This window comes from Sarcophilus harrisii, chromosome 1 (assembly GCF_902635505.1).
Source record: "Sarcophilus harrisii chromosome 1, mSarHar1.11, whole genome shotgun sequence".
NCBI lineage: Eukaryota > Metazoa > Chordata > Mammalia > Dasyuromorphia > Dasyuridae > Sarcophilus > Sarcophilus harrisii.
Window position 1 is genome coordinate 445,819,634 of NC_045426.1, and position 13,414 is coordinate 445,833,047.

Here is a 13,414-nt window from a genome sequence, read left to right on the forward strand (position 1 = left end):
TGACATTTGAATAATAATAGCCTAAAATTCATGCTTATACTGAAACTATATTACTTGCATGAATTGTGTCATTTAATTTTATATTTAAAAATATATGGGGGGGGGGTAAGAGGTGAAAAATTGGAACAAGAGGTTTGACAATTGTTAATGCTGTAAAGTTACCCATGTATATATCCTGTAAATAAAAGGCTATTAAATAAAAAAAAAAAAGAAAAGAAAAGAAAAAGAAAAGCATTTCCTGTAAGGCATGTATAGTATTAGAAGAAAACAATCATAAATGATGAACTCATGAATACTTATTCTTACAGTGCCATGTATTTCAGTTGATCTGTATAGTATCTTTGTGTAGTATCTCTGTCCCTAGAATAAAACAAGCCAACATATGCTTTTAAAAAAATAAATAAATAAATAAATAAATAAAAAATAAAAATATAGCTCACAACTCAATATCCTGAATATCAGTCTCATTCCCACCACAATATCTTTCACATAAAAACTTAAATAAATGTTTTAATTGAATCAAATGGTTAACTGCTCTGTTCCCTCTATTTCAACATGCCTTAACATATAAGTCAATGAATATGCCTTTTATGGAGGTAGCATGAAGTAATATAAAAACAGAAGAATTAGAGATAGAAAATCTAAAGTCCTGGCCTTATTGCTTATTAGCTGTGTGAACCTCAGTTTCCTCCCTGTTAAATAGGGATAAGAGTACTTATTACTACCTTGTAGAGTTGTTACAATTATCAACTGAAATAAAGCTACTTGCTAATGAGATTATGTGCTAATAAGATATTAATAATTATGATGAGATTTATATGATATTTTAATATTTGAAAAATAATTCAACAAATACTATCTCATTTTATTCTTACAACAACTCTGGAAAATATTGTTGTCCTTATTTTCCAAAAGAGGCATTAATCAAGCATTTTTCCCAGGGTTATACAAGCTGGTAAATGTCTAAGGACAAATTTGACCTCAAGTTTTCCTGACTTCAAACTCAGCACTCTATCCACTATGCCACCTAACTTCTAACCATAAAACATTCTATTGCAGGTCTGAAAAATAATCTACTACAATTATTTTTGCTTTAAAATCCATGTTTATTAGCCAATTACACTTAAAGGGGTTACATTGAAAATATTACCTTGCGTTTCTACTTCTGTTTATATGTTGTGTTCAGTGAAGAAGAGATAATAGACAAAAAAGTGACTGAGAATTATATTTAATCCATAAATTATTGTCAGCACCCAGAATTACCAAAAGTTACACAAAAACTTCAGAAAATAGAACCAATACATGTGTGACTGCAAAAGTTAGAAAACAAGATTATAGTAATGAAGCTTCAGCAAACACCTAAGATGAAGTTCCTTCTTAGTGCCTATAATATTTTTCAATTTTTGAGCTTTATAGTACTTTTTTGAAATTGAAAAAAAAATGTGACTCAGCAGTGTGTATTGTGGGCCAATTAAGCCAGGCTCATGATCATGAATAGAAATATATAGAGTATCTGGCAAATAAGGGTATTCTAATAACAGTTTGTATTGATTGCACATATTGGGTTCTACAACTGTGCAGTACAACTCTGGGCTTTCCCGTGTGGAAGTGCTTTTCTATAGTATAAGAAATAAATTGCACTAGGGGTCTTCTAATAGACTCGTCTCATGGAAAAGTTTTCTAAATTGACACTAGGGAAACCAATTCTTCACTTGTTCATCCTGAACTGATATCAGCTCAGTAGTACTAGTTGAAGAGCGACATCTTGTGGTTATTTTAATCCATCAAAAAGTTTCTATACAACTTGTATCAAGTGACATCCCAGATAGGGGTCCATGGCATCACCTTTGCACACAAAGGACTGCAAGTTTTTCATATGTCTTTGTCATATTAATAATAAAAACTGGAAAACTGGCCTGCATCAAACTACTTCTCTATGTCCTAGCCAAGGAATTTTTTTCAATGAAACTTTTCTCCTGATTTTAATAAAAATGCAATTTTTATTTTGCCATTCTGAAACTCCCACTTTTAACATGATAGTGACCTGAATAACCTGGAAATACCACAAACAATTTACTAATGCCTTCAGTGATGAGTTATATTATAAATACATGCAGTGAAATTTTCCAGAGGCAAATCAGTGCAGATATATTACAGCATAATACATCTCAATAGAAAGCAAAAAATAATCAAAACTGCCAATATGTTAATGTTGTTGGATTAAATTTATTCTGTAGACATTATTCAGTTTTTATAAATGGAGCATATCCAGTACATCAAGATTTCCCCAACTGTTGAGCATGCCATGGAATTACAGAAATGTGTTGCTTTTTACCACTGACAACAAGTTATTGTTTTCTAGGTATGACTGTTTTCCATTAATGAAAAGGAAGAGAAAGGAATGAGTGCATTCTTTGGCCATTTCTACATGGACAGTCTGAGGCAGGCATGGGGCAAGTTTTTCACAGAAACTTTGGAGTCAAAAGGGACCATAAAGATCATTTAGGCTCATCCCTTCCTTTTAAAGATGAGAAAACTGGGACCTAGAGAGGTCAAAAGATTGTTCTAAGTTAATGGCAAAGCTAAGTCAAAAATTGAAGTGATCTAACTCTAGGTCCACAACTTATTCCATTACCCAAATTGCCCCTTTCTGAATATTGAAGCTTATTTCAGTTTAGGTTTCTTGTATTTATTCATGGTACCCAACATAAGAAAAACCAAGACACTTCCCTAAACTCTCTTAGGTTCAATTTTGGAAAGTAAGACTGCTTTGCTTCATCACTAATGGCAATATAACCCTTAACCAGGCATGTTTCACTGTTTTTCTAGGCAAGGAGAATATATTCTGTTGGTAATCTTAGCCAGATCTCCAACTGGAAAAGTAATTGACATTATTAAAGATTCAAATGTAAAACCAGGTTTAAATGCAGTGTTGTAGAGGTAAATTTCAGGTTCTTCTCCAAATTGCAACCTTCAAAAATACTTTCATCCTTGCTATCACAGGCCCAAGAGCTCTAGCGAGACATCTGGTTAAATATATTATTGAGCAAAGGGACAAGCAATGGATGGCCCTGATGGACTAACATTAGAATAAACTGTCAACATTTTATATGGTAGAATTTATATCTTTTCTTCTCTTTCTCTTTTATTTCTTCCTCTTCTTTTTTCTCCAAGTCCTGTTTCTGCCTTAAGCTACCAGTGAAAGGGTAGAAATGTAGATTCATTAGTATCTCCGAAGACCCTCTAAGCTAAATAGGTGGACTAGACTATTAGAGTAGATTTCTAGCTTGTATGAATAATGTCCACTGATGTCATAGGATATTGCAAGGACCAATGAGAACAGATTCAGAAAGTACTTTGAGATGCTCAGATAAAGAAATACATGCAAACATAGGTTACTGCTATTGACTTTTTACAATAATAAATTTCATAAATAATTCAACAGCATATCTTTTTATTTATGTAGCAAGGGGGGAAATCATGATCTTAAAGCAATTGTCTAGCTCTATAATACATCTTTTATATAAATTCAACCTGTCCATTTTTTTTAAAGATAGATTAATTCAACCTTGCAAACAAGTACTCAAAATTTACCAAAGCACAAATAAATAAATAAATAAACCTATAGCTTGCCCTTACTTCATGAGCTAGTCAGAGAATAAAGGAAATTAAATCAGCACACTTTCCTACTCACTTGGGATAATTCTTTACCAGCCCTAGGCAAGCAGTGTCAATTGGAAAGGCTGCATCAGTTGCCATAGCCAACACAGCACAAGCCTAGAAATAATTTTGTCTTGCTCTCAGGGATAAAAACACATTGCCAAATCTCTTTCTGAAAAGCACAAAAGCAAAATATCCCATTCCTGCAAGCAGACCAACCACAAAGGTGGTGCCAAGAACTTTTGGGGCCCTTTTCTTGGCCACCCGGAATGCTGTTGGCAGCACTGCCGAGATTAATATATTGTTGACATGTCCTAAAACCTTGTTAAATGTTTTTCTCTTCAAGACACGCTCGTAATAGGTTTCCAAGTTTGGTCGCTTTCCGTTTCCCCAATTTCTCCTTGCAAACCCCAGGAACTTCAGTCGATGCAATGTGACAGCAAGCGAGACATCTGCCAACGTGAAAGATTCACCACAGAGCCAAGGTTGGCAGCCCTCCTCTAATCAGAGAAAAAGACATGGAGAATTAGATGCAAACACTATACAGAGAGAACCCAGAGGAGATATGCTGCCTGACTATATTATTCCCTCATCTTTAGGAGTGACTGCAAAACTATCAGCTTTTAAAAGTCCTATATTGCTCCTAAAGAAACATGCTTGGAAGTTATTTGATGGTTTTTTTAAAAAAGACTAATTTACTCAAAACTAAAGATCTTTTTGTGTAACAGCTGTTAGCTGCTCAGGTCTCAGAAGCCCCTGGTACTTAAAATCTGTCTGATGGTTATAAAGAACCCTAAGTGGCTTAGGGCCTCCAAATAGCAGCATGATCCCCAACTATTCCCTGCTCATTTCAGTAAACAACAGGTGTGCTGGAGGTAACAAGATCAGGTTCAGCCTGCAACTAGTCAATGGCATTGCTATCATTTTTTTTTAAGTCGGGATATTGCACTTAGTGAAAAAGAAAGTTTCAGGTAATAGAATTATCATCTAGAGAGCCCAGTATGCTGCAAAAATAGCACTCACATATTATAGACACATGGAAACCATTTTATTCCTAAATCTCAGCCCACATGTTCACAACTAGCCCAAAATATGGATTCTCTAAATGTAGATCTAAAGGCAACTCAAAATGTAAAGAATAGGAGATCAACCTACACAGCAAAAAAACCTGGGTTCAAGTGTTACTTCTTGATACACAGTACTTTTGTGATCATGGAACAGGTTCTAGCCAATTCTAACACAGATATCTGCAAGCTTGCTCCTGAGAGTCATACCTGGCCTATCCCCTATTTTTGTACTACCTAATCTTAAAATGGGGGGGGTTACATTTTTAAATATAACAACACTTTATTTTAGAATGTAAAAATCATTCTTAACTTACCATCCATATAAAAACAGTTTGCATGTCCTACTTTAAGATTAAAAGTTACAGAATAGTTGCTGATATTTATTATTAAAAGAGATTTTCACCATGGGAAACACCCACATTGATGAAATCACAGATACAGAAGCCTTCCTTTTCCCCCAAACAAATGTGCATACTTGCTGATCCACAAGGTTTTCTCACCTGTACTTCTTGGGGCAAAAACCATGCCTGGACAGGCAAAATGAAAAACAATATTTAAGCAAAAACCCAGGTTAATCAATAGGAATGAAAGAAAACATTGCTACTATTTTGAAAGGGAATATGGATTCTGAATGCTATTGGCTGCTATCATTTTCACTTTAAAAAAAACTGTTTTATTCTCATATTTCTCTCAGATATTACCTAAGTAACCATTAAGCATCAAGTTTTGCTGAGTTCATTCAAGTCACCATGATCATAATTAAAATATGAACAGAAAACATAGAAAGAATGTTTGAAATGAAATCTATCAGAATGAACATGATAACATTGGCAGGAGGAAAGAAGAGAGATACCTAAATCAGTACTTGCCTGGGGTTTCTTCATTTCTTCTTTGCAATTCAGTTTCAACTTGATCCAGAACCTTCTCAAGCTCATCAAGTATTTTCTTCAAATATTTTACATTGTCATGGTCCAGTAGCTTTGACTAAACAAATAAAAACACATATTAAACAGAGTCAATTTCTATGAATGGCTTACATAATGCAAAGTCTATCTTATGATTCTACACATTATTCTAGAGGGCAGTAAGAGGGAATAGATTAACTTAGATAAAGTAAAAATATTAAGAGAAAACTTAAACTCAGAAAAGGGCCCTCAAAAGTAATTTCCTTTTCTCAGGACAATTTCAATCCAGGTCAAATAACTACAGGAAAAAAAGTATAGGAACTAATCAATAAAAAGAGGCATTAGAACTGCCATTATATCCAATCTAAAAGATAATCTATATAGGAATAAAAACCTCTTTAGGCCTAGAAGAACTAGAGAGGGCAGGAAAAACATATGACAATTGATATATCACTGTCAATGTATGTCACTGATTCAATTTAGCAAATATTTATTGAATGCTAAGTATTTATAAGCTATTTTAGTAGGTACTGTGAGGATACAAAAAATGAAAAATGACAGCCTCTATTTTCAAAGTTCTTATAATTTAATGGAGGACCATATCATGGATGACTAGATTCTGACCCTTTCTGATGGACACTCTAATCCTGCTCCTTTTCCTATTAGAATATAAACTTTTTGAAGCCAGAAGCTGTATTTGTGCTTGTATTTTTAGTCATAAAACTTAGAAAGATCTGGCTTGTTGTAAGCACTATAAAAATGCGTTATCCATTTATGATCCCACAAATGATCCAAACAGCACCCACCCATGTCTGATTCTTCTCTGTGATGCTCCATGAGTTTACCATAAAAAGTCTACTCAAAAAAATAAATAAATAAATAATTTAATGGAGGAAAGATGATATGAACATAAAATCAGGATACTATAACATAGAAAGTGATGAAAGCAAAGGAGAAATTTTATTCCAAAAATGCTCAAATGGATAAAAAGAAAGAAAGAAAAAGAGAGGGAGAAAGAAAGAAGAAAGAGAGAGAGAGAGAGAGAGAGAGAGAGAGAGAGAGAGAGAGAGAAAGGATAAATAGATAGGCAGACAGACGGAAGGACGGACAGACAGACAGAAAGATAGATAGATAGAGATAGATATGAAGAAGATCATTTTTACCTGACAAAAAGTAGTGATTCTTTTTTTAGTGAGGGAAAATGCTACGGAAAACTAGATGCCACAGTCAGGCACAAGTCTTATGCAGAAGATAAGAGATTGTTGTAATGGTAAAAATATTTTCCCAATAAGGTGGAATCAAAAAGGAAAACAAAGAGGATACAAGATAAGACAACATAGAAGGGATTGGGGGAAAGTTGTTGATGAATCTATCTGATGAAATCTAGAAGTTGAATTTTGTTGGGCTGGAATATTTTCTGCAGAACTTGAACACACATACTTGGCCCTTTGCTGAGGGAGAGCACCTTGTAGGGAGGACACAATGAATTCCTCTGGTCTCCAATGACTGAAATTTCCTTCTGATGATTAGTGACAAAGTGGGATAAGGGGTGAGAGACTTTTCTTGTATGACTCCCAAGGAAGGAAAGAAAGAAAAGAAGAACAGAGGAAACAAAGAAGAGGAGGGCTTGAAGAAAGAGAGAAAAAAATATGCTTTATCACCATGCAACTCTAAATGACAGGTGGGAATAATGTTGGTTTACTCACTTTAAGACGTTTCTGCTTTGCTATATATGCATCCTGAAGATCTGGATTTTCTTGGGCAAGTTTCTTCAGTTCAGATTCAGTATTACCTATTTGGCCTGATATTTGGAACATTTTCCAAAATCAAAACAAAAACAAAGCTTTTTCACAAAACACAACATGACAGAACAGTGTAACTATAAGGTTTCATTCAAATTTGAGTAAATTTGTTCAGTCCAATGAAACTGAAAGTGTGCTTTTGGATCAGTTTCCTATTAAATGTTTATAAATACAATCATTTAAAAATAAGAAAAGTATTTAAAAAGAGTAATAAAGATCGTAATGTTTTTTTAAAGAAGCCCTTAGACTACCTCAAACTCTAGTGACAAAAACAGAAAATAAGCTGCCCCAAATTGCTTTGGAACAACTAGATGAATATAGTTCCACTACATTACTACATTTCCCCACTTCCCTGGACCTTCCTTCCAGGGGATTATTCCACCCCTACATAGAAACTTTTTCCTGACCACACCCCAATGGGAGGAGGGAAATAAAGAATTCTTAAAATTACTATAAAAATTATTAGAATATATCTACTCCTAACCGTAAGACATAAAATCAGTATTTAATCATAGCAATAAAGAAACTTCAGAAATTATTATTATCATCATCATCACTGCATGGACATAAACATATGAAACAAATAATATCAAGGCTCTAGAAACATATAGACTTAATTAGGAAGGAATAGGCAGAAAGAGGTATAATGTATGGTATCATTATAGTGAATAATGTAATGGAAATGATCTATCAATACTCTGCCAATTACATGGCCAAAACTTATGGAGACAATACCACTGACTCCAAGTTTTATCCAAACATCAAAAATCTTTCAGGAGGAATAGATACTGGAAGTGTCATTTCATTGGCATACAGAATTCCCAGGTCAAGAAACTCCTTCTACCACTTTTATAGTCTTAGAGAATTGCCTGGGCCACTGAGAGATTAAATAAATTCCAGGAATCTCACAGTACTATGTATCAGGGGCAAGATTTGAGAGCAGGTGTTCATGTCTTTAAGACCACATCTCTATTCACTATACCCCACTACATAAGTAAAACTTTTTATAACCTTATGCCCAAGCAAAACAACATTTGTTTATAATCTTGGAGATACATAATCAAAGGTTGAAATGAAACAGCAAATGAGGAGAGGTACTCATAGGGAAGACTAGAGCAAAAAATAAAAAAGATTAATAAATGTAGAGAACTATTCATAAAATTAATGGACATATTCAAAGGAGAAACACTGAAGCTTGACATTCTCCTCCAGAGCATTTGAAGGAAATATAAATATTAATAGATAATAAATTATTATTTTAAAAATTACAGAGGAAAATGAGAATGGCTTTTCATTTTCCTATCTACAGACAGCAAGGTTTTCATTAATTTCTTTAGATTGGTGTTTTCTAGTACAACCATAGGCCTTTGTTGCAAGGTCAAACTCAATTGAAATATAACTGAATAAATCAGATATTCATTCCTCATAAGTCACTACATTTGAGATCATAAGGAGGTTACAGAATGTGCCTGAAATCTCACTGCTTGCCAATGGAAAAACCAAGACAAAAACTCATATCATCATATTACTAGTCCAATTCCTTCTCCACTACACCAATATACCTTTCTACAAAGGAATCCTATTTTGTGTTGTATGTAGCTTTGACCTCCAAAACAAAAGTAGGGTATTGGGCTAGTTAAAAAAAAATTTACTTAATAATAAGGCACAGATTAATAAAGTTGAAGCATCTATTTTTTATTATAATCTTATTAATATAAATGAAACAAATTGAAAAGCCCTACTCATAACCATAAGAAATTATAGAAATCAGACAAATGAATTATAAAAGGAATGTGGGACAAATCCCAAGGACCCTGAACTCTTTACATACTGCGAATCCTTGTTGTTGCATATGCAGGGATCATGGAGTCCACTGTTAGTTCTGGGTGAAGGATGCAGCCATGTGTATAGGCATCCATGGGCAAGGAGTCAAGGAGTTCTCGGTAGTGCTGGACTCGTGGGTAATACATGCTTTCCTTTTCAGGTATTAACCTGGGTGTATTTTCTAAGATATTCATGCATAAAGAAAAAAAATTAAAATTAAGTAGCATGACAAAAAAGAAACACATTATGACAAAAATTATGAACATTACCTCAATATAATTTAAATGACAATAAGCACATATGATGAAGTAAGGATTATCTTTGCTTCTTAACTAAACAATTAAAAATGTAAAGTGACATTAGAGGACCTCCAATAGAAAGGCTTTTTTTCTTTAAATTTTCTCATGTAAATTCATTACGTTTAATGTTGTATCTTCGGGAAGTAAGAAAGGTCTGAAGTTGTTACTTATGACTGTTTTTTCCCAGGAACTGTCCAAAAATTCAAATATGAGAATTGAATTCAGCATAAATTCGGTTTTGTCTATGGAATGTTTGCTTGAATCTATCTGACCCTTCACCACTCTGCTACTTTACAGAGGACTGAGGATGGAAACAGGAAATAAAAAGATGTGATCTAGACACAAAAGAAGATCCCATTCAGAGTTCATTTCAGAGTTATACCAGGATAAGCAATGGCAATAGCAGGCTGAAAGGGCCAACAATCAACCAGAAAGGAATGAGAAAATTAGCCACTGTGGAAGCTTCTGTATAATCCTAAATCTAGCTAGCACTAGTATCTATCGTCCATATGAGGAGTCACAATCCAGAGTTCCTTTGTTAGCATTAAAAGAAACCTCAGCAGGATGTGTGTGTTTAAATCAATCATGTGCCCCTTTTCCCACTTGAAAGGGCATAGCCACAGGAAAACATATTCAACCTGTGCATGTCATAGATCTTTTCAATGTCAAAGCTTCTGTACCCACTAAGGTTCCCAGAGTTTTGGAAAGTTGCAGGCTAATAACTGCTTGGTAGATGTGACTAGAAACCTTTGAAGTCATTGAACTATTGAAGTATATTACTCATTGAAGTATATTAAGTTCAAGAAGGAGCTACAGTTTCCTAATCGATGAACTAGATTCTGATTGGGTAAATCTACAAATACATTCCTTAAGAGTAAATTGATGCTGTCCCATAGGATGAGGCAAATCTAAAGAAAAAAAAGATAACTGACTTTCTGAGAAACAGGGAGAATACTCCCACCTTGTGGAGCCAACCAGTCAACTGCCAGAAGGTGTATTACACTCCCCATAACTCAAAGCTTCAAAACTTTAATAGCATCAATGACTGATTGTCAGTGTTTACATGGTTAAGGTTTTTCTCAACTAATTAGATATTAATCATTCATTCTTTAAACTTTAGTGCTTGAGACATTCATTACACATTACTGAATTTTACTGTTTCACTTTACAGATAAAAAGATGGAACCTCAGAATGATCACATGGTTCTTCCAAGGTAGCATAGCTAGATAATGGCAGAAATAGAACTTGTGATTTCTAGGCCAGTAGTCTTTCAACCACACAATCATGCCTCTCTTGAGATGTTTTGTTTTTTTTTTCCAAATGGTACAAATTGCAGAAATCATCCAAGGAGAAGGAAATAGTAATCATGTGGCTTCATATTTAACACTGAATCCCTATAGGATTCACAAAAGAGTAGAGAATAAAAACACTGCATCTCCTTAGCCAATTTCATAATTATTCCTGTTTCAACTAACCTGCTTAACCATGCCTTTCTCACATTAATCAATGACAAAGTTCTTTACCCCATTCTAAACTGCATTTCTGATAGTCCAGATTTTTTTTTCTACTACTATGCTCCTATCAGGATATTTCTCCCTTTTTCAACTTCCTTTTATAAGGTATCTTCCCCAATTCAAATGTAAATTCCTTGAGGGCATAGATTTTTATTCTATTCCCAAAGGGGGTGGGGATGAGGGGAAAGACAGCTAGACTCCTCTTCCTGAATTCAAATCCATTCTCAAACACATGTGTGACCCTGGACAATTCACTTAACCTCATTTGCCTCTGTTTCCTCGTCTATAAAATGAGCTGGAGAAGAAAATGGCAAACTACTCCAGTAACTTTTCCAGTTAAACCCCAAATGAGGATATGAAGAGTCAGACATAACTGAAAAATGACCAAACAACAACAAAATAGTATTCCCAAAGCTAAGCATATTGCCTAGCATCTTATAAATACCCAGTGTTTGTTTTTTGTTGATTTGAAAACTTATTTATTAACTAATGTCAATAGCATTCTAAAAACTTCAATAAACATGTATTAAGCATTTACAAAATATTAATTTACTTAGTCAATATTTTGAAAGTCTCACACTGGTTCAGAAAGTGTTGGAAACCTAATATTAGACAATTTCCACAGAGCAACAATGCAGTCTCACTATGCCAGATCAAAAAGCAAAATTTCCAGGAGACAATAGACTGTTTTTATTCTTCCTTTCTCCTCCCACATCTACAAATATGTAGCCTTCTACACAAAACACTAGAAAAATGCTTAATTCCTTCTCTAATACAATCCAAAACTAGCTGCCAGCATAATTTTACCAAGAAGGAAACTTCCAATGCACAACAATTTTCAATGAGCCTTGAAACAAGATTAAATAAGCCACATTCCATCATTCTTGATATTACCTATGGGAAAGGGGGAAAATTAAGAGTCTAAGGATTCAATCTCCAGGTGACTCATATACAAAAAAAAATTTATGTCCACCTTTAAATATTCAGCCTTCAGTCTATCTACAAACCAACTAGTACTTCCAACAACCCTGATATATTATTCAAGAAAAAGGTTTCTTCTGACTTCAATGATTTTTTTAAAATGGCACCAAGGAAAAAAATCTCTGCTTGATTTTTCTCCCTGCCACTCTATATTCCAATACATCCATCATACAGTTTCCAAAGTGATTTTCCTATAGTAAAATCTAATTACATCCCAACTCCTCAATAAATTTAAGTGACTCCTTATTAGCTCTAGTACTCTATTGTCACTTAAAGCTCTTCACAGCCTGATTATTTCCAATTTTCCCAACGTATTACACATGAACTCTATTATCTAGTCATACTAGCCTAGTTGCCTCTTAGGCCTTACTTATTGCTCTACATCGCATCTGTGTCTTTGAATTGACTATACCCCCACCAGGTGTACTTTCCTTCACCTCCTTCTCTCAGACTCCCTGGCTTCTATCAAGAATCAGTTGAAATAACACATTCTCTAGGTAGCCTTTCTTGATTTCCCACTCCTTTCCCAAACATCTTCCTGAAACAAACCATTCAACTTTTATTGGGAAACTTTTTTTAGCTTGTTTAATTAGGTCTATTTTTCCTTTTGCTTTGTCTGAGATCAGAATATACTTCAGCTGAAGTATAATGGATTATATTCCAGCCCCTTACCTTTAGTGTGTGTGGCTGTCTCTGCTTCAACTATATTTTTTGTAAACAATATATTCTAAGATTCTAATCTATTTATTTATGTTTTATGGAAGAGGTTATCCCATTTTCATTCATGGTTTTGATTACTAGCTGTCTATTTCTCTCCATCCTATTTTCTCCCCTGTTTGTTTTCTTTCTCCTTTCACTCTTTCCCTTCTCACCAGTGTTTTGCTTCTATCCACCACTTCCCTTGAACTGCCCTCTCTTTTATCAGTTCCCCATCCTGCTACTTCCCTATTGGATAAGATAAATTCCTATATTCAACTGATTTTATATATTATTCCCTCTTTGAGCCAGATCTGAGTAAGGTTCAAGTGATACTCACCATCCATCCTACAATCCTCATCTCCACTCTAATTCATCTTTTGCATCTCTTAGTGTAAAATAATTTACACCGTTCTACCTCTACCTTCATTCTGAACTGAGTGTACTCCTCTTTTTCATCACTTAGGGGTTTTTAATGCCATTCACTTAATTCACCTTATATCCATAATCTCTGTCTATATGTATTCCTTTCATCTCTATTATTAGTGACACAATTATAAAGGATTATAGGTATCATTTTTCTTTGTTGACATGTAAACAATTTAGTTCTATTAAATCCCTAAATTTTCTTTTCCTTTTTTACCTATTTGTGCTTCTTTGGGGTC

The 13,414-nt window shown here is 34.2% G+C and overlaps 1 protein-coding gene across 1 annotated transcript in view; it reads right to left on the minus strand.

The window, feature by feature from the left end:
- Window positions 1-1,082: 1,082 nt before the first annotated feature.
- Window positions 1,083-13,414, minus strand: part of GDAP1 (ganglioside induced differentiation associated protein 1) — a 31,138-nt gene continuing 18,806 nt past the window's right edge. The window contains exons 3-6 of the mRNA XM_003759698.2: window positions 9,266-9,439; window positions 7,339-7,433; window positions 5,597-5,711; window positions 1,083-4,160 (exon numbers count right to left, since the gene is read on the minus strand). Coding sequence (XP_003759746.1) covers window positions 3,778-4,160; window positions 5,597-5,711; window positions 7,339-7,433; window positions 9,266-9,439 — 767 coding nt within the window. The 3' untranslated portion in view covers window positions 1,083-3,777. The remainder of the gene's footprint in view (window positions 4,161-5,596; window positions 5,712-7,338; window positions 7,434-9,265; window positions 9,440-13,414) is intronic.